The sequence below is a fragment of the Dipodomys spectabilis genome, unplaced genomic scaffold (genome assembly GCF_019054845.1).
Source record: "Dipodomys spectabilis isolate Male_0828 unplaced genomic scaffold, ASM1905484v1 ptg000165l, whole genome shotgun sequence".
In the NCBI taxonomy this organism is placed as follows: domain Eukaryota; kingdom Metazoa; phylum Chordata; class Mammalia; order Rodentia; family Heteromyidae; genus Dipodomys; species Dipodomys spectabilis.
Genome location: NW_024870842.1, coordinates 2,346,196 through 2,370,126, shown reverse-complemented (window position 1 = coordinate 2,370,126; position 23,931 = coordinate 2,346,196). Strand labels below are relative to the sequence as shown.

The 23,931-nt window shown below is 37.2% G+C and overlaps 1 protein-coding gene across 9 annotated transcripts in view; it reads right to left on the bottom strand.

Moving 5' to 3' along the window:
• Positions 1-1,878: 1,878 nt before the first annotated feature.
• The window catches only part of Cyld (CYLD lysine 63 deubiquitinase), a 57,755-nt gene continuing 35,702 nt past the window's right edge, over positions 1,879-23,931 (bottom strand). For 7 of the 9 annotated variants that reach the window (XM_042693417.1, XM_042693423.1, XM_042693419.1 and 4 more), the window contains 11 exons: positions 16,029-16,411; positions 15,092-15,257; positions 14,140-14,281; positions 12,598-12,720; positions 10,876-10,967; positions 9,774-9,840; positions 6,912-7,044; positions 5,473-5,581; positions 4,559-4,677; positions 4,082-4,298; positions 1,879-2,867 (listed from right to left, as the gene is read on the bottom strand). In XM_042693417.1, the coding sequence (XP_042549351.1) occupies positions 2,683-2,867; positions 4,082-4,298; positions 4,559-4,677; positions 5,473-5,581; positions 6,912-7,044; positions 9,774-9,840; positions 10,876-10,967; positions 12,598-12,720; positions 14,140-14,281; positions 15,092-15,257; positions 16,029-16,411 (1,736 nt within the window). In that variant the 3' untranslated portion in view covers positions 1,879-2,682. The remainder of the gene's footprint in view (positions 2,868-4,081; positions 4,299-4,558; positions 4,678-5,472; positions 5,582-6,911; positions 7,045-9,773; positions 9,841-10,875; positions 10,968-12,597; positions 12,721-14,139; positions 14,282-15,091; positions 15,258-16,028; positions 16,412-23,931) is intronic. The other 2 variants (XM_042693421.1, XM_042693422.1) reach the window with 2 other exon arrangements.

The following is a 23,931-nucleotide window of genomic DNA, read 5'->3' as shown; positions in this document are numbered from 1 at the left end:
AAGTGAGTTGTTCAGAGGGATAGAAATGCACAGGGAGGGAAGAAGCTTCCAGACTTTCTTATGGTTCTCAGAAGCTGGGCTAGGACTCAGATCTGGCCACTAAACTGTACCAGGTTCCCCAGTAAGCTGACTTGTAGACCTCCACAGGAAGTCAGATCCAACAAACATTGCTTGGGACCCTGAAATGTATACTTCTTTTCCATTCATAGGGAAGTGAATCAACCCTCTCACTGGACAGGTGAAGAAGCCAAAATGTGGTCTGAAACTACACAGACGCAGCTCCTTCCCCAGCAGTGCTGAAAGACAGATGGCTCCCCGTGGAGAGGGAGTCATTGAGACTAATCCACGGGTGAGGTTCCGCACACTCATGCACCCAAACAGATCTTCGGGCCTTCTACTGGTGTGCCTGCCAGCTAGTCTCTCTCAGTTTGGATTTGGATTCCACTTGCAAAATAAAGGAGTTGCCTTCGCTTGCCTAGGCTGATAATCCAGCCTTGCTTGAGCAGGGATGCCCCACTATTCCTCTTGACCAATAAGCTCTGCCATCCAGTGCTTCCCTGAGCACCTAACTGTTACACAGTGTCTAGCATCCAGGTGGCCAGAGCTAGAAGAGAGCTCAGACCTTGCATTCCAGGCCCTTGCTTGTCCCAGAACAATGAAGGCAGAACCAGGTGGTGGCCAGAGGTCCTCACCCCATCCAGCCCTGGCCTTAGCACCAGCCTATACACCAAGCAGTACAAAACCTTGTACAGAATGCACGTACTGTTCCATTGCAAAGGTGAAAGGTTTTATGAGAAGTTTTGTACCTTATGATTATTAAGCTAATACATACTAGCAAAATGGAATGACAAAACCAAATGGATACGATGTCTTTTAAAAAAAACTGCAGGGGCTGGGAAGGTGGCTCAGTGGTAGAGCGCTTGCCTTGCAAGCCTGAGGCCCTGGGTTCGATTCCTCAGCACCATATAAGCAAAAAGAAAAAAAAGCCGGAAGTGGCGCTGTGGCTCAAGTGGTAGAGCGCTAGCCTTGAGCTGAAGAGCTGAGGGACAGCGCCCAGGCCCAGAGTTCAGGCCCTACAACCGGACCCCCCCCCCCAAAAAAAAAAAACTGCAGCTGGGTGTTAGTGGATCACACATGTAAGCTTGGCTACTCCATAAGCTGAGGTCTGGGAAGGAAAGTCTGTGGCGCTTCTATCTCCAACTAACCATCAAAAGAGTTGGAAGTGGAACTGTGGTTCAAATGGTAGAGTCCTAGTCTTGAGCAAAAAAGCTAAGGGATAGTGCCTAGGTCCTGAGTTCAACCCCTGAACTGGCAAAAATGAATAAATAAATAAATAAACAAATAAATAATGAACTTCAGAGTTTGAAAAGCCTCTTTCTACCTTTTTTGACATTACATATAAAGTCATATGCTACACATATGACATCTTGAAAGGTGGGAAGTCACCCCAGAAAGACAATACCTGACAACGATACTCAGAGAATGCACATCCCACGGCACTGACACTGATAATGGATGGCTCCAGCCTACTGCCTCCACCGTGGCCTGTACATACACAGGGACAGTCCTCAGTCGATACCCATTCTCTACTGAGTTCATCTGGAGGAGAACAGAGCTTCTACTACCATGCCAATAACAATCTGAGGTATAACTGTCATTATCTTAGCTGAAACCAAGCTGAGTTTAGCGAGTGTTTAGTGAGATTGATGGAGCTGAAAATTACAGTCCTGTTTAAAATAAACCTCTTATTTATTTAAAATAGGAGGTTTAAATATCTAACATATCCCTTTAAGAAAGCATAAGTAATTCTATGTGCCCAATTTGTTTTACATGAACTGTATATTTTTATAAGAATGTATTATTTACTGATCACTACAATCCTTTCATAAAATTTATTATTTTCTATTTCACAAAATAATTACAGCCCCTTAAAAACAACACCCTTGCGTCGTGACAGTTACTGCTATGACCAGACAGCTTCAGTTGCTGAGTACCCTAATCCTCTAAGAAAATTACATTGAAAAATGGACATTTTACGACAAAATCACTCATTTATCTCAAAATCAGAACACACAGAGAACACCACCATTAAGGGAATTTCAGTATTTTCTGACCACTGTTGTAGAAACACAGAAGCTCATCAAATTGTGGACATGCAGGAAATCAGCACTATATAGGGAAGAATTAACAATTAAACTCACTCAAGTACACCTTTAACAACTGGACTCAAAGGAGATTCTTAATAAAATCAAATTGTTTCTTCCTCAAGGCAACTGTTACAATGGAAAAATGATTTCATAGCATTGGTCCATAAAGAAGAAATATTTATTTACATTCTCAATGGACTAAAAGAGGTTTGAAACTGTCACAATTAAAATTTTATGCTTCCAAAAATATATGATCAATGCACTTAACTTAAAGCTTCAGATATTAATAACTTCATTTAGACTTTTTAAAAAACCAACATAAACATTCTTTCTAGAGTGCAAAATGCTTCTTATTAAATACTTTGGGAACACAAAAGTAACTTTTTGAAACACAGGAATCCTTTGCTGAGAGCCATCACCACCAAGATGCCCAACGCCCATTGCCGGCAATGGACGCTGGACAGAACCACCAGTTGAAGGCCAATGCACACTGCAATTCTGCGCTCAGGCTGTGCCCTGCTCTGGAAGAGCCCAATTACTTGTACAAGCTCATTGTTGGGCTCTGGTACATGCACATATAAGCATCACAGAGCAGTCTGCGGGCACAGCCTTGGATTCTTCTGGAGTCCAATGAGTGCAGATCCTCTGGAGACATCTTCAAGTATTCTCCCACTTCCGGACAAGGTGTCACTTGAGGAATGTTGAAGCCATTCTGACCACCTACAAAAAAGAAGAAACAGAAAGGTTAAGAACTCTTTGGCCTAGAGCTTAGTTACACCTCTGGTCAAGAGGGGAAAAACAAAGGAGGGGGTAACAATGCTCAACAGGAAATGTACTCATTACCTTACTCATGTAACCGTAACCCCTCTGTACAGTATCATTAAAATAAAAATATATATTTAATAAAAAAAGAAGCTACTGCTGGGGGTGCCTGAAATGATTATAGAGTGCCACACCAGAAAACCTTGGGGATTAGAGCAGCAAAAGGGAAAATGGGGTATAGGAAAAGGAATAGATACCATATTTCCAACTTTGTTCGGGGTTGGCCCTGTTCTACAAACTCAGACAGGCAGGGCGAGCAGTATTTTCATTCCTGAATCCTTGAGTCTCTAGCACTTATGTACAAAATAATGCCGAAGAATGCTAGAAAATGGCCTAGAAGCTGGGTGCTAGCATCTCATGCCTGTAATCCTAGCCACTCAGGGGGCTGAGATCTGCCAGACTGCAGTTCAAAGCCACTCTGGGTAGAAAAATCTATGAGACTCATCTCCAAAATAACCAGCAAAAATCTGGGCTCAAATGGTAGAGTGACAACCAAGAAGCAAGCAAGTTGAATGAGAGTGAGGCCTCGAGTTCAAACCCCGAAACAGCCAAAAAGAAAAATAAAATGATCTGGAAGGTTCAGTTCATCACCCAATTCAGGAAGAAACAAGGCTTACTTTTCCAAAGAGGACATTTACTTCTGCTCTTAGCTTATAGTTTAGTATAGAAAACATAATTATCATATCAGAAATACTGCATTAAATACCAGACACATTAAACCTCAGCTTACTTAAATAATAGAAACCTAGGATTTCAGTAGAAAGATCAATGAGCTCCCAGATAGCTTAGTATGCAAGGTGCTCAGTTAGGCTACTATAATTTACACAAAAATAAAAAGAAGTAGAAGGTAAAATGTTTCAGGCCTAGGAACATTATACTTCTTCATTTTAACCAAGATCATATGCATATCAGGTTATCAAAACAATATAACTTTTTAGTTTAGGTATCAGGGTTGTTCATGAATTACAAAAAGTTAAGTCTCTGTCACTACATATATTCCTGAAAGGATTTTCTGACAAAGTATTTTATTAGTCAGAACAAGCTATCCTACTGTGAATTAATGCCACTGCAAACAGACAGGCTGTAGCCTGTAGAGGAAGGATTTTAGTTACCATCCCGATCAGCCATGCTGTCAAAGAAGAGCCAGGCAGAGTCATCCTTCCCATACTTCACAAACGCAACATAGTGGCTTGTTTCTATGCAGAGAACAGCAAACAATTCCATCTTCTGGCAGGGAATGCAGCTGTGTCTCCAGTCCCAGTCAGGCAAATCTTTGGGGAGGGACACCGGGTTGTATTTGTGATTCAGCCTCTTAGGATGAAGGTGGACCTGAAATGGACCACAAAGAGAAGACCATGAGTAAAGTAAATGCAGCATTTTAAGTGGATGGACTCCACAGATCTCTTCCAAATAGCAAGCAAGGACGTCACAAATGTCTGTCATGTCACTAGATAGAAGAGGCAGAGATGATACCATTTTATTATGGGTTTTGAAGTTAGCTATGATTTTGCAAACTTTTTAAAACCTAAAACTTGTGTTGACCTATGAATGACTTATTGTTCTACATCCAGTAGCGAAGGAAGACTCACTTGAGTGTTGCAGGTCTTACAGAACTGCTTGATCTTTCCAGCTGAGATGTCGGGGTCATCGTAGCATTCTCTACACTCGTACATTGCAAGCCCTCCACAGATCCTGCACTGCCTGGGAGCTGAGGTGGGAAAGAGGAGGCGGGGAGGGAGCCTTTAAGAAACGCATTCTTCCATTAAAAAGTTATGCTCTAGAAAGATAATACTCCAGGCTTCAGAAACACTCTCCCATTCTTCTCCTAAACTGTATTAAGCCACATTTCCAGCCCCCAATTTTTGACAACATATTCTAGTGTTTTTTCCCTCTGATCATAAAATTTCCAGTGATAAAAATTCTAACATGAGAAGAAAGCTGAAAACATATACAATTTTAGTAAAAAGAGATAACAACTGTCAATATTATGGATTCCCTCTCATAAAGTTACAACTGAATATTCACTATGTGTGCATATGTGTTTACACAGACACATCTATATTAAGCTCCTCTTGTAGAATGTACTAACCTTCTCACTTAATATTGCATCATGGTCATCTCCATACACATCGGTCTTCAAAAACAGGATTTTTAAAATGGTAATCGTTTTATTATATGGATATATAATTTTGTTCAACTGCTTCCCTCTCATTAACATTTGGGTTGTTTCTAATTTCTTAATCACATAACATTACAATACTTATTTTCATCTTTGATTCTTTTTTCAAAATGAAATCCCCAAACTAAAATTACTGGTTTAATATCAAATTGCCTAATAAAAGTATTATATCTAAAGTAAAAATGAGAAAGACTAGCTGGAGGTATGGCTCAGTAGCGCCTGCCTAGCAAGTGGGAAGCCCAACATTCAAACCTCCAAAAACAAGGAGGATGACCAGATAATTTCTAAAAAGCAAACAATACAAGCAAAAAGTCTTGTACTTACTGTCTTCAAGTAAATCTGTTATATTTAATTCCAAGGAAGGAAAAATTTTTTTGAATAGTTTGAAGTCTTTTCCAAACCGAGGCATCTGAATAATCAGACATGATGGTGCCTAGAAACAAAGGTACACATTTTTAGAAATCAAAGTGCTGAAAAAATGCTTCTCTATGAAACTGGAATAGGCACGGCTGTCAAGCAAGCACTGACTTTCACATAATGCCCGGAGCCTATAAAATGCAATGCGCACATACGTGGGGAAGCCGAAAGTCTTCTGTCCTGTCCGAATGGATACACACCAGGACCAGGCCATTGCACGCAGCAATAACCCCACAACAACAACACCATGGGCTGGGAAGGTGGCTCAGTGGTAGAGCACTTGCCTTGCATGCTCAAGGCCCTGGGTTCAATTCCTCAGCACCACATAAGCAAAAAGAAAAAAGCCGGAAGTGGCGCTGTGGCTCAAGTGGTAGAGCACTAGCCTTGAGCTGAAGAGCTGAGGGATAGCGCCCAGGCCCAGAGTTCAGGCCCCACAACTGAACCCCCCAAAAAAAAGAAAAAAAAACAACAACACCATGACTATGCTGTCTGCTTATTGTGGGTTTATTTTTAATAAACGTTCTGGAAAATTAGTTTTTTTAAAATATTACACAGAAACCATTCTTTAGAGGATGCTATTCGTATAAATAAACAAATAAGTGAATATGGCTGCTGAGGTTGTACTAAAACATCCCATAGTAAAAATAAACCACAAGCATGAACTACTAAAGTCCTATGGATACTTAGACAGTAAAGAAAGAAAATTAATCCAAATGGCTTGCTCATTAACAAACCAATACAGAATGAATTTATTGACATTTTGTCTCTTTAACAAAGAGAGAAAGTAAACATTCTCTTTTAATATATTGCATTAGTTAATGAAAGTATATAATTAATGTAACGTGCCTGGGTAAAATGACAAAAACATAAATCTTTCTCTTGTGTTAAACTACTTCAACATTTTCAAGTTGGAAATTAGGTTGATGTTTTCTTTGGCACCTAAAATCCAAAAGAGCTCAACCTTAAATCTAAGGCATTTTCTGTAATGAGGACAAAGGTGAAACACTGCACAATTTTAAAACTTTGCTTTCTTTTTCCTTTTTAAAAGTTTTATTGTTATTATATTGGTGATGTACAGAGGGGTTACAGTTACGAGTCAGCTAAGGAGTACATTTCTTTTTGGACAATAGCTCCCAAAATTTTGTTTCCTTAACAGTGCATGTTTCAAACTGTTCTTCGCTCAAGTCAAGTCACTGAGTCTACCAGGAGCCTAAGACCCCTCCCCACTTCCAGGTAAAACCCAGGGAAGGCGGAGTGAGGCCCAGTGGAAGGCACTTATTTCAGCACAGTGCAAATGCCCTGGTTTCATCCCAGCATTGCAAAGCAAACAAAACAGTAACACGAACCTCTGCGAATTTCAGGTTACTGTTGATAAAAGACCATTCTAGTAATTGCTGAATTGTAGGAACTCCAACTTTCTCATTTTTCTCCATAAAAATTTGATAGAAGTAACAATCTTGCACCTTTTGACCTGCCGATCTAAGAGCATGCAGAAAGAAACACAGGTAACTTATATATTAATTTTTTTTTCTGTTGAGATGGGATCTTGTGAACCATTTTTTTCCAAGTTGGCCTAAAACTGTGATTCATTTGATTTCAGTGTCCCAAGTAGCTAGGATTATAGGTTTCCAGCTCACCCATTATGGTCTGTTGTCACAGACCATAATGGGTGGCCACTGAAGTCCTTCATACATCTGGGTTACCTGGGATTGAATACAATATAGATATGACATGTCCAAGGAAGAGTCTCTGTAATGTTCTGTAATGAGAGACACAAGTCACACAACTGGAAAATTCCCTGTCTTTGCTTCTTGATTCCAGTGTTACCCATTTTTTGTCTGTTCCCAGCTACCAGCCTCCTTTGATAAGAGGCTATGACATTAGTGTCATTTTGTTTTTGAAGCTATACACACAATTAGTCACTGTTACCATCGCTGTTATTGTTTTAAATGTGAAGGTCTAATTTACCCACATTTACCAATTTCTTGACTCTTCCTTGTTTCTTACATCCCACTTCTTTATTCTAATTTCAGTTTATCTTACTAAAGTACATCTTGTAATACATCTGTGAATGGTAATTTAGTCCTAGTTCTTAAAGAATTCAGTACATTTTTATTCTTAGAGTTTAAGTCTGTCAAACTTCTGAAAGTCTCAGTACTGCTCTTCCTTCAGGAGCTCTGGCTGGAATCAACCTTCCACTTCTCCCATCTGCCTTTTCTTGGGTTGTCCTACACATTACCCCTGGGCTCCACTCAGCTTTTCTTCCCCCCAGTACCGGGGCACTTCCCTATTTGTGGAAATTCTATTTTTGCTGTTTATTTGTTGACCAAATCTGCTTTTGCCCTCCAATGTTATTTAGCCCATCTCTTGTCTCTTCGATTATTACAAACTACTATAAATTCTTTTGTAACATTTGATTAAATCTCATTTTTAAGGTACTCATCCTCCAACTTGTTCTGGAAGCTGACTCTTGCTGCGTTACCAACAAAGACAAGTACAGCAGGGAAATGACCCTTGACAGAAGCAGACTAATTTAAAATACTTTCTATAATCTTCAGATACAATAATATAGGAGGTTGTTAGGGGTAGAGAGGACAGTGGACCTCTCAGGTGTGTAAGAGCCCTCTAGGATCCTTCCCAAGCTCACAAGGCCTTCAGATGGAGCAGTGTCTGACCCTGACAAGCTCTCTTGAAAATCACTGCAGTTTTCAAATTGTTAATACTGGGAGTTGACATCTTTCAGGTGTGCTAGGCTATGAAAAAAAACTAAATATAAAAATAACTCTTTGAAGCATTGTTCCTTTGAAATTCTTTCTCTCCCCAATTGCTGGCTAGATGTCCTATTATATGTACAAAATATATACATACCTTTCCTTTCCCATTTGTGTTTGAAAACTGAATACTATAATATTGAACCACTGTGCTACTTTCTATTCAGCTGTATTAATAGTTCTAATTTTATACCAATATTACACACTGTTTTAATGCCTATTATTTTACAAAAACAAACTATAATGGAACTTATTTTTAGATAAAAGAATTCTTCAATATTTTCACCTACTTCATTTTGTAGAGAATTCTAAAATTACTTTCTGTAAGACCCAAAAAAAAAAAAAAAAAGTAAAGATTCTGCTTCTGTGCAAATTATTTTGTAAAACATTAATATTTTTAATTTTTTTAAACTTCCTAAAACACGATTAATCAAGTCACCTTTCAGCTTGCATAAATCCTTTGAAAACATCTATCTCAATAAAATCTCAGTAAAACTGATTTTACTTTCATGAACTGTAAGTTTATTTCTTTTTTCCATGTGCCTAAAAATGTACAAAGATGCTCTTAACTTTCCAACACTGACCTCAACAAAATCACCTACACAGAGAGGTAAGAACAAGAACTTGTCAATGACTGGCTTTAAGGGAAGCAAGGAGTACCTTACTAAGATTGTCAACAGAAGAAACAAGACTACAAGGGAGAAAGGTTCACCAATTGAACTGCAAACACTCAATATACGCAGCTCCATCACTGAGGCCATCTCAGTAATGTTGTAACACCTCAAATGTGACATGGGGAAGAAAAAGGCCAAGTAACAAAACTGAGAGCAAGAGATGTAATCTAAAGCTAACTTAATTCTTTCATTAACAGGTGGTCAAAAGTATAATGCTTTCACAGAGCTGGATTAGGCATGAATTAGATTCTCCTAAAAGGTTCATTAGTAGAAATATTCACATAGTTTCATTAAAAATGAATTGCAATAATTCCTTTCTAGGGTTTATTAAAAGTACACATTTACATTAGGCTTGTTCTTTAAGTTAAACACGGTACTATGAAGAAGATAATTATTAACATTAATTTGCATTATACTTGCATAGCATAATTAAGAGTCCTAAAACAAATAGAAAATGAAATAAGCAGTAAGGAAATCATCCTATTGAAAAGTTATAGTGGAAATAAGAGTGACTGATTTTCAAATCCTTCTATAACCTTTTTAAAAGTTACTGTATTTATTTATTTATTTTTGTCGGTCATGGGGCCTGAACTCTGGGCTTGGGCACTATCCCTGAGCTCTTCAGCTCAAGGCTAGTGCTCTACCATTTGAGCCACAGCGCCACTTCCAGCTCTTTCTGCTTATGTGGTGCTGCTCAGGAATCTAACCCAGGGCCTCATGCATGCAAGGTAAGCACTCTACCACCTTCCCAGCCCCAAGTTACCTTATTTTTAACAATGGTTCAACCCTTAAAATATGATGAAACAGGATGTTTAGGAATTCTTCAGGATCTAGCAGAAAATTAAAAAAGATCAAGTTAGTCTTAGGCAAAATCTTAATGTAATTCCAATCTTTGTTTATAAGTCTAAATTCAATTTAATTCATTCAATTGTATTTCAACTAAAAGAATAGTTTGAGAGTATTTGAGAGTAAAGTCCTTCACTTATAGAAAAACTTTCTATTTGAAGTATTTTAGATTGAATAGAATAAAATATGAATTATGATACACTTTTCCCTGATGTTTAAACAATTAGCAAATTTCTAAACATTACAACTGGTTACAATACACTGCTAACCAGTTCCAAGTCAAAAGCTGAATTTCTTTTTTTTAAAGTACTGGGTATGAACTCAGGGATTTGTACTTGCTAGGCTAGACCTCTACCGCTGGAGCCATATTTCCAGCCCTCTTTGCTCTGCTAATTTTTGAGACATGGCCTTGCTCTTTGCCCAGGCCTGGAACAGTGAACTAGGATCTAGGATGGTTGGAGTGAGCTATTGCACCTGACTAGGAACTGAAGCCATTAGCTATGTATAGATTAACACATCAACTATAAACATAACCTTATTCTTTCATTTGAGAACTCCCTTGGACAACAGGGAAAAAGTAAATGGGAAAGCATTGCTAACTCAATGCACCCTTCCTTCACCAGAGAAAGAGAAAGTAACTCAGAATATATCAATGCTGGATAGAAAGGAAAGAACTGCTTATTAATTTATCTAATGTTATGGAACCAGCTGTCTCCTTAAGAAGGTCCTTAATCCACATCACCATATACTTTTATATGAAAGGAAGAATTACACAATAGGTCAAAATTCTTACATTGGATTGAAAAAAACCTTATTTGTTAATTTGCTCTGTGGTGCTAGGGATAAAAACCAGGGTCTCTTACATACTGGGGAAGCATGATACCATTGAGCTGTATCTCAGCCCCTCAAAAAGTTCTTATTTAAAACGAAATACAAATTTCAGCTAATACTTTAGCATATAACTAAGTAATCTGCACTCAAGTTATTTTTAGTGATACATTATAAATTAAGATGGCCACCTTTTTCTTCAGAGGTAAATCCTGATGCAGCCTCAACTTTTTCAAGTATTTTCCTCAGTTTCATAATTTTTGTAGCACACACATATCCATATCTGCATTGATAAAAACTTAATTTAAGTGACATTGGCACTTATAGTATACTATATAATACCTCTTAATAATCACACATTTCTTACACAACTCTAAGATGACATAAATCCATAGACGAGGCAATTATTTCCAAGAATACAATTATATGTTTCTTATTGAGGTTTGAAAAATTAAGGATATAAGACAAAAACAGCAGATGACAATATCATATTCCCTAAAAATAATATACTATAATAAGCAGATAATAATATAATATGTAAGATATTATAAATGCTTTTATTATATTTTTAAAATTTGCTTAGCAAATGTCACTTTATAAAACTGAATGTACAATTTTGAGAGAGAAAGTCCTGGGAGGGGGACAGATTGTTTACAAGTTTGCAAAAGACAAAATGATAATGTGAAAATCAACAATTATAATTACCTTAAAAGGTAAGCTGATGGTGGAATTCATTACAGAAGGAAAACAGAAGAGTAGGTAATTTATTCTTTTAATTTTACTTTCCTAGTCATATGACATAGTAGAGGTCACTCAGAATATACATTGTATTCTAGTATTCTGTGGGTTTTTTTTTGGTTAAAGTCTTGTGCCAAACTATTTTGATTGTTAAATGCAAAAAGTATGTCACAAAATTTAAATTTCTCTAAATCTGGACTTTACATTCTATAGTTTGTTCTCTATATTCCTGAATGAACAACTTTGCTTTATGACTTGTGGCAGCAATTCCTCATGACTTAAATTTTATAATGTGTTTATATCACATATCACCACTAACACTTACTAAAAGTCCTTATTACATAACCTCTGTCAGTGTACTTGTACCCATTAAAATGGCTTCCTGTGTTCCCACCCCGAAAAAGAGACTGATTTATAATTTCTAAACTAGGAAATGGAGAAGAATCACTTTGGTAAAGGAGGTAGAGGTATACCTAAATGGATTCCTTTAAAAAGAAAAACTATTACTTAAATACATCTCATTGTTTCTAGTATGTGTCAAATACCATGGGTCTATAAATAAAAACTCTTATACTACATCAATTTCACAAATAAGCATAATTATTGTAAGGAATGGTGATGGAACAAACTATTTCAAAAGATCAAAAGCCCAAGTATAATATAAACATACTGCCATTGCTAACTTGTAGTATCCTCTTCTAAAATTATTTAAATCACTCATATTTTATGTTTTAGACATAGATCAGATTTAAGAAATTATATAAGTAAAAGAAGTACAAGGATCAAAGGTTAAAATAAATCAGTATTTTACCAAGATAACCAATTTTCCTTCTTTCTTTTTTTGTGCTGATTATGAGGCTTGAACTCATGGTTTGGGCTCTATCCTTTAGCTTTTCTGCTCAAGGCTTGTGTTTACCACTTAAGCCACACCTTCACTTCTAGCTTTTTGCTGGTTACTTAAAGGTAAAAGTTTCACAGACTTTTCTGCTCACACTGACTTAGATATGTGATCCTCAGACCTCAGCCTTCTAAGTAGTTAGGATTATAGAAATGAGCCACCAGTACCTGTCTTATCCCATTTCTTATTACATGAATACAATCACAAATTAATTACTGTACCAAAACCAGCAAGCAGAACCTCATCCAAAGGTAACATATATGCATCTTCTACTTACATTCTCAGAGGATTAACAATTTCTGTCCTCAGTAGCTCTTGAGTTTCACTATAATATTCTACATCATTCTTTTCTTTGGGTCTAAGTAATACAGTGTCCAGAACAGAACTAAAAGCAAATAAGCTGTAAAATAAAAACAATAATTTTCTTCTTGCTATAAACACAATCTTTTTTGAGAAACATTCTAAGAAGAATTTAAAGAAAAAAAGAACATAAAAATCATGGATTTTGTGAACACAGGTAGCCAGATTCTGTGAAGATTCCTATGGGTTAATTGTAAGGGCTCACTGACTTCCCTGATCTCCAGTTTAAGGAGATCATGAGTATTAAGTAGGCAAACAAACTATGCATTGACTGTGTTAAAGGATCAAAACATGCCAAGAGTATATTAAGAAAAAGACCTGGAAAAAATGCAAAGAAAGCCTACAAATCTGACAACACAAAAGGAAATTTGGAATTTATTTCTCAAGTCAAACACAACTCAGTATAATACTTCTCACTCTCCTTTTGGCCATTTAACAAAAGACCTATGTTTTTCTTTTAATTACTCGTGTGTGACTAAAACCAGAAATTTGTTGGTTATCAAAGAAAACAATATTTGGGCAATATTTATTTTTATCAGAAAAACTAAAGAACACTGTATTATTGTTATGAGGATTATTCTTGTCAAAAGTATTTATCAAAAAATGATCCAATATCTTTCTTCTTTGTCTACTTTTAAAATTCTGATATTCCATGTTAACTTCCTAACTCTTATGACATAGCTGCACACAGCTTATAGGTTACATGCAGCGTACCTTATACAGTACATAGGGCCTAAAGATTCAGAGCCTAATAATTCTTTCCATGTTAAGCTGTTCCTCTTTGGCAAAACCTACATATACGAAAGAAACAGTAATTCTATTAAAATGTTAATTTTAAGCCAGGCACCAGTGGCTCATACCTGTAATCTTAGCTACTCAGGAGGCTGAGATCTGAGGATCATGTTTCAAAGCCAGCCAGGCAGAAAAACCTGTGAGACATTTATCTCCAATAAACTACTCTGAAAAAGCTGGAAGTAGGGCTGTTGTTCAAGTGATAGAGCACTAGCCTTGAGCATAGAGAGGCTCAGGACAGTGCCGAAGCACTAAGTTCAAGCCCCAGGACTAGCAAAAAAATTAATAAAGTACTTTTATGATTACATAAAACAAATTCAGTACACACCAGCCACTGGCTTATTACAAATCATGTTTTTTAACATGTGCCTCAAGACACTGCACTTATTCACTGCAGATGCCTTCAGTGTATCTGTTCAACATGCGCCACACATCAGGTACTATTCACTCATTATTCACTGCATTATTTTTACATTACTTTTTTGGATACAGGAATAGGCTATAACATCCATAACTTCCAAGAAACAAATTAGAGAGTAGAGTCTCCCTTTCTTGACTTCTAGTTACACACACACACACACACACACACACACACACACACACACACACACACACACACACACGGCCCTGTCCCATGGCCCTACCATGGCATTACTTTTGAACTTACCAGAATAAGGTTGAGTCTAAGTAACAAGAATTGTAATGACCCTGGATTCCCTTCTTCTTTCCAATCATTATCTCCAACCCTTCTTTTTCCATTTTTGGTGGAGTATTTTCTTCTACTACTTCACTTAAGTATCCCCCAAAAGCTGAAAAGATTTTTAAAAATGAACTGTTTTAAGCTATTGTAGTATATTTTCCCATATGTGTGTTCATATCTTAATTTTAAAATATATTTTGTTATTTTGATGCAGTATTTGTTCCTCGACCTTTGATTACCTGCTACTCAACAAGGCTTGTAAAAAATGCTTTTGTTCATTTTCAACCTCACTTCCTCCATAATTTAAAAAGCACTTTAGAGTATTATGTATAAAAGTATCTGTCAAAAATATTTTACTTTGAAGTCCAAAAAAAGAGAAAAAATGTCCCATACTTTCAACATTAAGAAAAATATTTTCCATGTACAATTTTTCTTATTTAGGTCTGCTTAAACCTCATGTTTCACCACTATTATCCAGAATTGGAAAGACAAAACTAGGAAACTGCCACCCATCACAGGTGATGACAAAGAGTTGTCATCTATCCATCAAACTAAAGCTAATCAGATGGGCACGATTTCTGATAAGACATGCTGACTGGTATACTTAAACCACTCACTAAGGGTATGTCATGCCAGAAAGATGGCCACATTTCAATTTCTACCTCCAGTGTTGCTCAAAACTAAATGTGTGTAACCAACAATAAATCCCACTATTTTTCAGGTCCTACTTTCCTTGACTAACACTTAAAAAATGCTCCTCCTATCACACAATTACCTAGATAATAAACCAAGCAACTATACCAACTTAGAAGCTTGAAGAGCACTGGAAAGAAAACCATTTAAACACTGTCACCATCACTTAATACAAAACAGAATGAAGTCATTCCAGCTTGGAAATAAATGGAAAGCATCCAAATACCTAAAGAGTTACAGCGTTCAATCTGATTGGAAACAGGCTGCAGGGACGCAAACCTAGAGTCAGGCCTGCAGCTCTTCAGTTTCACGAACAGCGCCTTTTTCAGGGCACAGGTGAAATATCGAGTGCCCCTGAAGGTTCCATCTGTACAGCCTGCACTTTCATCCTCCTGTAAAAGAAAGGCTTCCACTTGCATTACCCCATACCTTACAGGGAGAGCACTTAAAAGGTCTGAGGTGTCTCAAAGCTGACCCTTTCACTAGATTCCCTTTCAATACCCGTATGGCAACTACATCAAGAAAAAGTTGATTCCTTAGTGCTTCAGCCCTAAGCTATTGAATTAAAACAATTAATTCCATAAGTCTGACTAGACTACCTTGTATTCATGTGTGGAATTCACAACTAATCACCTCCCCACCTTGTACAACGCTAATTTAAAAAGTCATTATGTAATTGGCCATGCTCACTCTTCTGTCTGTGTTGGCAATGCTGAAAGCATGGAGAAGGGATCTTACTTGGCCTGGGTCCTGCTGAACATCCCATATGGCCCATAAAAAATTAAAATTAAAATATTGGTAAAAAAAAGAAATTAATTCCTTAGTCCAGAAAGAAGTCCTCAATGTTATTTCCTTTTGGAGCATATACTAGACATTCTCTGGTCAGCTGGCTGAGAAACAAAGAGATTAACTGTTAACAGATTTGCTTTCCTTCATACATTCTCTTTAACATAAATTATTTTTATTCCTTGAACATAGATCAACCAATCTTTAGATTAATTGAATCAGAAGCTTGAGGAGTAATGAGGGAAGTAATAAAATTTTTCTCTTCTAATGGCTTTTTTGACAAATATAATGGTTTCCCCAAAGGTTTATAATAGGTAAAGATCTATTCAAAACCCCGTATTAAAAAGAATTGCAATTGTTAGGTCAAGTTAAATTACCAGTTCCAGTCCAGCTAGCACGTCATTGAGTCCTGGTGGCTGACCAATCCAACGGATCACACCATAAAAAGGAGGGTTCTCTCTCACTTCAGCCAGCGAGCCCACCTCGAGGCCATGTGAGTTACCAGAAGAGCTGGGCACAGGTGGGCTCTCCTGGACAGGCATGCTGCTCAGCTCTCCCATCACAGACTGAACTGACAGAGAAAGTGGGTTGTGACCAATACTGCCATTGGTGTTGGGCATCTTCGTCAGACTGAAGGGTAAAGAGTGAAATCTGTTCTCACTAGATAAGGAGGAGTTCATGGAAGGTGGCTGCAGTGGTGGTGAAGAACGTCCGAAATCTGGAGATAGCTCTGTAAGTGACTTTGCAGGATCCTCTGCAACTGTATAAAAATTATTCCTCATTAGAGAAGGTCATTCAAAAATGTTAAATGTGCCTAACATCTCTAAAAATTGAGATCTAGTCCAACTGTCCACCTGAGCTATGAGGATCCTTGTAAACATGACAAATGATATCTCTGAAACAGTGCTCTTGCTTCTCTTCCCCACCATTGCAGTAAATATCACCCAACTGCTCAAGCTAAAAAATCTGTTACTGATTGATCATCAAGTAGATTGTACTATTTGCCTATAATATAAATAAGCCAGAAATCAATATAAAAAGATGGCAAAAAGTGAGAAATTAATTGCAAATAAGTAATGGACAAAAAGAAGAGATGATAGTATAAGTTTTAAAAATTAATTAAAAAGGAAAGAGAAAACAAAAAAACTTGTAGAACACAGATAAAGGAGTATTTTCAAAGAAACTTTATAAACTATTTTAGAATGAATTCAAAATACAACTTAAAATGTTAGAAGAAATCAAATAAGTTTCTCAAAGTAGGCAAGAATAAATAAAAGAACAAAGATTAGTGAAGGAGAAAACAAACATACAATAAAGAAGCTTAAGCCCCAAATTAACAAAGACAGAAAAATCACTGAAGAAAAAAACATTCAGTGGAGGCAATCATAGTCAAAAGCTGTTTCCTTAAGATGACTAATAACGCTAACAGGCAGCTACTACATATGGAAAGATGAACTTCTTAATAAATAGTGCTGAGATAATCACATACCCATATCTTCTAAAAAATTAAACTGAAATCCTATTCATCAGCTCAAGGTGCTATATTCAACAAATGTGACAGGCAAAACTAAATGTTTAGAAGTCAGTATAGAAAAACATTCTCTATGACTTTGGATAAAGATAAATTTCTTATATATAAGTATATAAATCATAAAGGAAAAATGATAAATACAATCATATTACAATTAAAACATTCTTGTACATTAAAAGATACTATAACAAGAGTGAAATTCTGAACCACAAGAAAGAATATATTTGTACTACAGGTATGTGTGTGTGTGTGTGTGTGTGTGTATACATATACAGACATAGAAACACACACATATATGACAAAAGATTAGAACTTGGGAAAAGTCTATAAATCAGTAAAAAGAGAAAAATAACAAAAGAAGCAAAAGAAAAAGGCCAAAGATAAAAAGGTTTCTTTTTTCCTTTTTTTTTTGTCTATGAAGTTGCTGTTTATTTATTTATTTTTTGGCCTGTTTGATGTATGTGTGAAACAATGTTGTCCAACAATAAACTGGAATTTTATTTTGCTGAGTTGTTCTAACAAAACAAAAAAAAAATTAGCAAAAGACAAAGTAATTCATAGACTCTTAAATAATTAACAAATCAATGAATAGATTCTTGCTCTAATATATCAATAATAGCCAAAAGCACTAAACTGAGATCTCATCTAGAAAGTTATACATCTTACAGAAGCATTGGTAGCTCACATCTGTAACCCTAGCTATTCAGGAGGCTGGGATTTGGAAGATCATAGTCTGAAGCCAGGCTAGGAAGAAAAGTGCCCAGCTAAGTAAGGAAGCCATGCAAGCACTAGGCCTTGAGTTCAGACCTCAGCCCCCACCAAAACAATGTTATGGAACATTGATACTCAGTATGCTACAGTTTGTATGTTTCTATGTTGAAACATACAAATGCCTATGTTGAAACCTAATCTGCAATGTGATTGTATTAGGGCAGGACTGTGAGGGTGATTAGATCATAAGGATGTAAATGACATCAGTACTCATACAAACAGGCATCAGAACTCCCTTGCCCTTCTGCAAAAACACAGTTGCTTGTGAATCAAGACATGAGTCTTCGGGCAATCAATCTGTAAATGCCTTGAACTTGTACTTCCCTGCTTCTACAACTATGAGAAAAGTAGTTCTTATTTATAAACTTTCCTGCCCATGGGTCTGTTATAGCAGTCTAAATGGAGCATCACTACTTTAAGGAACATTTTCGTATCATTAGATGTGCAAATCCCATATCCCAATACCACCACTCCTAGTTATATACTCTTGACCTGTGTCAGAATACTAATACCAAAACTGTTTATAATCACAAGATAATAAAAACCATCCATATGTCCACCAATGGTAAAGTGGATATGTTACGTTTGTGCCACAGCAATGAAAATAAGTAAGTTACAACCACATACTACAACTTAATCTTATGAAAACATAGTTAAGAACACTACAGCTACTCAGGAGGCTGAGATCTGAGGATAGAGGTTCAAAGCCAGCCGGGGCAGAAAATCCGTGACACTCTTATCTCTAATAAAACCACTAGAAAACCAGAAGTGGTGCTGTGGCTTAAGAGGTAGAGTATTCGCCTTGAGCTGAAGAGCTGAGGGGCAGCGCCCAAGCCCAGAGTTCAAGCCCCACGACGGACAAAAAAAAAAGAAAGAAAAGAAAATTACAGCAAAACATATAATCTGATTTCTTGCATATATACTTAAAAAACATGCAGAACTAACAGTATATCACTTCAATATACGAACACAACTGGTACTACTACAATAAAAAAGGAACAGATTGATAAAACATGAAATTAAAGATGCTGGTAGCTCAGTGGAGGGAATCAAGAGAAAGATGGAATCAAGAGGGAATCAAGAGAAATGATCCTTTTTCATAAAGAGGAAAATAAGTACTTGGACATTCAGTATAATTTCTACTTATTATTGTTCTTTATACCTGAACCAGCTAAAATTCTTTAGTAATAAAATATTATACAAAACATCTTGGTTCTGTTTTTTTTTGTTGCTTTGTTTTAAGGTTTTCTGAGGTGTGTGTGTGTGTGTGTGTGTGTGTGTGTGTGTGTGTGTGTGTGTGTGTGTGTGTGTGTATGTGCATGTGCATGTGTGTGTGCACACACACTTGCTGGGCCAGGGACTTGAACTAAGGGCCTGGGCATGATCCCTGAGCTTGTTTTTTTTTGCTCAAAGTTAGCACTCTACCACTTGAGCCACAGATCCACTTTCTAGCTTTTTTGTGGTTAACTGGAGATAAGAGTCTCATGGATGTTGCAACAATGAGAAGTACAAGTTGTCATGTCCAAAACGAGCTTTACAACGTCAGTGGGGGGGGGGGGGGAGAAGGGGGGAAAGGAGAAGGACTGGGATTAGGGGGGAGGGGGGAGGCTGGGAAGGGATGTGAAGGGTAAACCAAAGGAGGAGGCTGCAATGCTTGGTAAGAAATGTACGCATTATCCTGCCCATGTAATTGTAACCCCTCTGTACAGTATGTTCACAAATAAAATTAAATTAAATTAAAAAAAAAAAAGAGCCTGGCCTGGCTTCAAAGCATGACCCTTAGATCTCAGCCTCCTGGGTAGCTAGGATTAGAGGTATGAGCCACCAGTTCCTGGTATAATCCAAGTGGTTTTAATCAGACTCTTCTTTCCCAAGCTCTCAAACCCCTAAGCCTGACACCTGAATCCATCTATCTGAAGTTTATCTATTCTACTTCTACCATCATCACTTTAGTCTAGGCCATTATAATGATTCCGCTGTGCCCCAGTCTCTCCCCAGACTTCCTTGCCTCCCTTGTTGCCCCTCTTCAACTATTTATGATACAGTAACAAGTGATCATGTTTCTCATCCCTAAAACTTAGGGAACCTTCCGATTGTTTTTCTGGTATTCCTAGATATATTCAACTTCTAAGCAAGATCTAGGAGATCCTGGATGATCTAGCTCCTATCTATCCTATATCTCTAACTTTTCCTTCCTTTGGTTATAGACACACTTCCTGTTTCTCTAATCCATTTGTTCAACATAGCAACTGCCCTATTTCCTCTACTAAGAATGCTCTTAAAGTTCTTTATTTATTAGCAAGTTCATTCTTATCAAATACACTTTCTTCAGAATCTTGTCCAAACCACCTGGTAGTCAGCTTCCCACTTATCTGAGATACCTTGTCAATTCCTTCACAATGTGTTATGACTATCTTATCTGTTATTATCATGGAAATTATAAAACTAGAATGTAACTTTTACAGAAACAGTAATTTTGTTCCCCTTTTCCATGGATGAATCTGCAGCACTCAGTACAACCACTAATGTTAAAAAAAAAGCTTGTAAATTTTTTTTAATCCAAATGGATGAAATATTGTAGGAAAAGGGTGTGTGTGTGCACACGCACTGGCACTGTTCTTAGAGCTTGAACTCAGGGCCTGGATGCTATCCCTGAGCTTCTTTTTGCTCAAGGCTAGCTCTCTGCCATTGGAGGCACAGCTCCACTTCTAGCTTTTTGGTACTAACTAGAGATAAGAGTCTCATGGACAGCTGGTGCCAGTGGCTCACGCCTGTACTCCTAGCTACTCAGGAGGCTGAGATCTGAGGATCGCGGTTCAAAGCCAGCCCGAGCAGGAAAGACGGTGAGACTCCAATAAACCACCAGAAAATCGGAAGTGGCGTTATAGTTCAAGTGGTACAGTGCTCTCCTTGAGCTGAAGAGTTGAGGGACAGCGCCCAGGCCCAGAGTTCAAGCCCATGACTGACCAAAAAAAAAAAAAAAAAAGATCACGGTTCAAAGCCAGCCTAGGCAAGAAAAGTCCATGAGACTCTTATCTCCAATAAACCACTCAGAAAACTGGAAGTGGCGCTGTGGCTCAAGTGGTAGAGTTCTAGCCTTGAGCTGAAGAGCTGAGGGACAGCAACCAGGCCTAGTGTTCAAGCCCCATGACCGACAAAGAAAAAGACTCTCAAGGTCTTTCCACCAGGCTGGCTTGAACCATAATCCTTAGATCTCAGCCTCCTGAGGAGCTAGAATTACAGGCATGAGCCACCAGCAGATAAAAGGCTTTAAAATGTATAAGTAAAATCAACTAAAGAAACTCCATTCTTTGACAACCAAATTACTTTTATTTCTTGGTTTAAGGATAAAGACCAACTCCATATAGATTCCATTACCTCACATGGTCCATGGAAGTCTTTTTAGGACAAATATTATTTCATGTTATTATACCTTAGACCAGATTCTAGGGGAACTAAGTTAAGTTAGGAATAGTCTAGTACACTATAGAATTTGTATTAATAAAAAACATAAAGTAATGACAGACTTGAAGAAAGAATCATTACATAGTTCATGAACATAGTTTTACTAGGTTCCTTTACTTAGAAAAAAAATAATCATAAGGAAAAGCACTAGTAAATTTTCCAGGAAAGGGAAGGGAAGAGTGAGCTGAACTATGGACACTCTGGACAGGCTCTGAGAACATTAGAGGCCAGCAGACCTGAGAGTTTCCATAAGGTCCACCACATACTCTCTAGAATTGTTAACTCTGCTCCAGAACTGCCAAATCCTATCTAAAAAAGTTACTAGAAACGGGACTTCTTTGGGGAACATCACTTAAAAAAGCCTCCAGCTCTGTGGCAAGGAGGAATTCTTAGGAAAGGAAGACTGCCTGTACTTACAGGATAAAAATAGGACTAGAGGCATAGAGAAAACAGAACCATATATATGTGCTATAGGAAACCACACTGCAGTCAGAAAACCACGGGTTGTAAAAGCTGATGAACAATATACCAGAAGACCAATGACTCCAATTCTCACTGACACACTTCCAGCAGTGGCTTTCAGTCCCATCCTTGAAAGAGCTGTAGTGCCCCAGAAACCAAGAATAATCATAAATTGTTATATGTAAGCCTGTCTTTCTATTTTGGTTCAATTGTTTTGAGTGTGATATTTAATTGAATGGCCTGTATCTTCTGTAAATCAGAGGAAGGCAATTTACCATTTAACTTCTAGCACAGACCCTTACCCTATCCCATCTAATCTTGTATTTTGATTCTGAATCCCATGATCTGTTTTTTGGTATTCTTTTAAATCAAGGTTCATTCCATGCCCACAGCCCCTCTCTATTTATGCCCATCTTATGTCTACAAGTGGAACTCTTCTCTTATTCATACTTTTCCCCAATCCAACTTGTCTATAATCCTTAACTCACTCTTAGCACTAGATTAAACAGACATCATTTTGTGCTTTACTTTTTGTTTTTTATTTTCTGGTTTGTCTGCCTGTCCATTTTTTCATTTTCTTTCTCCCTTTTTTTCCTCTATTTTCTCTTTCTTGGGAAAGTGCTGTTGAGGATTTTTAATTTGTATGTACATATATAAATACTCAACTCACCTCATTTTTCCTCTCCCACTCCCTAAGCCAACACATTAATGAAATTCTTTTCTACTTACCTCATTCTACCTTCCAATTAAGAGCTCCCACAAAGCTTAGTTCTTACCTTTTCCCACATTATATAAGCAAATACCAGATATTAGTCCAACAGGACTAACCCCTTTATCTCCTTTTTAATATTACCTTGGTTAAGGAAGATCTTTGAGCACAAAGATACAATCTTGGATCCTATATCCATCTAAAAAGATTAGAACACTAGGGGTGGTTGGTTGGTTCATTCAACTTAACCACAGATACAAAGCTAAGGTTTACCAACTACAGTAGTCTGTGAAACCAAATTTCCTCCCTTAAATGGAGAAGAGTCCCAAATATAGTGTCTCCAGGACTTAAATCAATTGTCAACCAAAACCCACCTTCCCAATCTATATGCCATCACTGATCCATCACCCTATCTCAATATATCCATAAGAAACCACCAGCTGAAAGTGTACAAGAGATTCAAAACTCCACAAATCCAGGCCTAAAATGCATAAATCCCAGTGAAAGGTCATAAAATTCATGAACAAACAAGACAACATTTCCCTAAAAAAACTCTCACTTAAGTGTGAGTAAAAAGAAAAAAAGTCTAAATAAGAGTGCAATAAAACAATATAAGATTGGTTAACAATATAAAAGAATAGATGTTTAAAAAACTGGATGAATTCAAAGAAGATTCAAACAAATAGCAAAATAAATTGAACAATTAACAAGAGAAAGCAAACAACAAGAGAATACAAACAAAAAGCTGAATGAATTAAAGAAGGCAATGCAGGATATAAGAAGATTCAATAGTGATGAAACCTTTGAAAAAAAAAAAATCTTGAAAATGAACTTAGTTTTCCAAATAAGAAAAGTCAAGGGAAAGCCTAATAGAATAGACGAAGTTGAAAACTGGGTATTAGAAGGTTGGAGATCAAGTCAAAGACACTGAAGGAACACATAGAAGATACTAAGGGGGCAGACTCAAAAGGTCAAACCTACAAATTGTAGGAAAGACAAGAAATAAAAGCTGAAGGCATTAAAAAAAAAACCTATCCAATGAAATAATGGCAGAGAACTTCCCCAATGTCAACAAATAGCACACCGACATGTGAGGGGGATTTACAGAACTACAAATAATCAAGATGAGAGAACACCCTCCAGATACACTACAGTAAAAACACCAGATACATAGAATGAAAATTACTGAAAGCTGCACAAAAGGGGAGACAAGCTACTTACAACGAAAAGCCCATAGAAAGATAGCAGAAAGGAGGGCATGCAAAGACATAATTTAAGTCCTGAAAGATAATTGCCAACCTAGCCTACTTTACCCAGTGAAGCTATCCACCAAAATTGATGA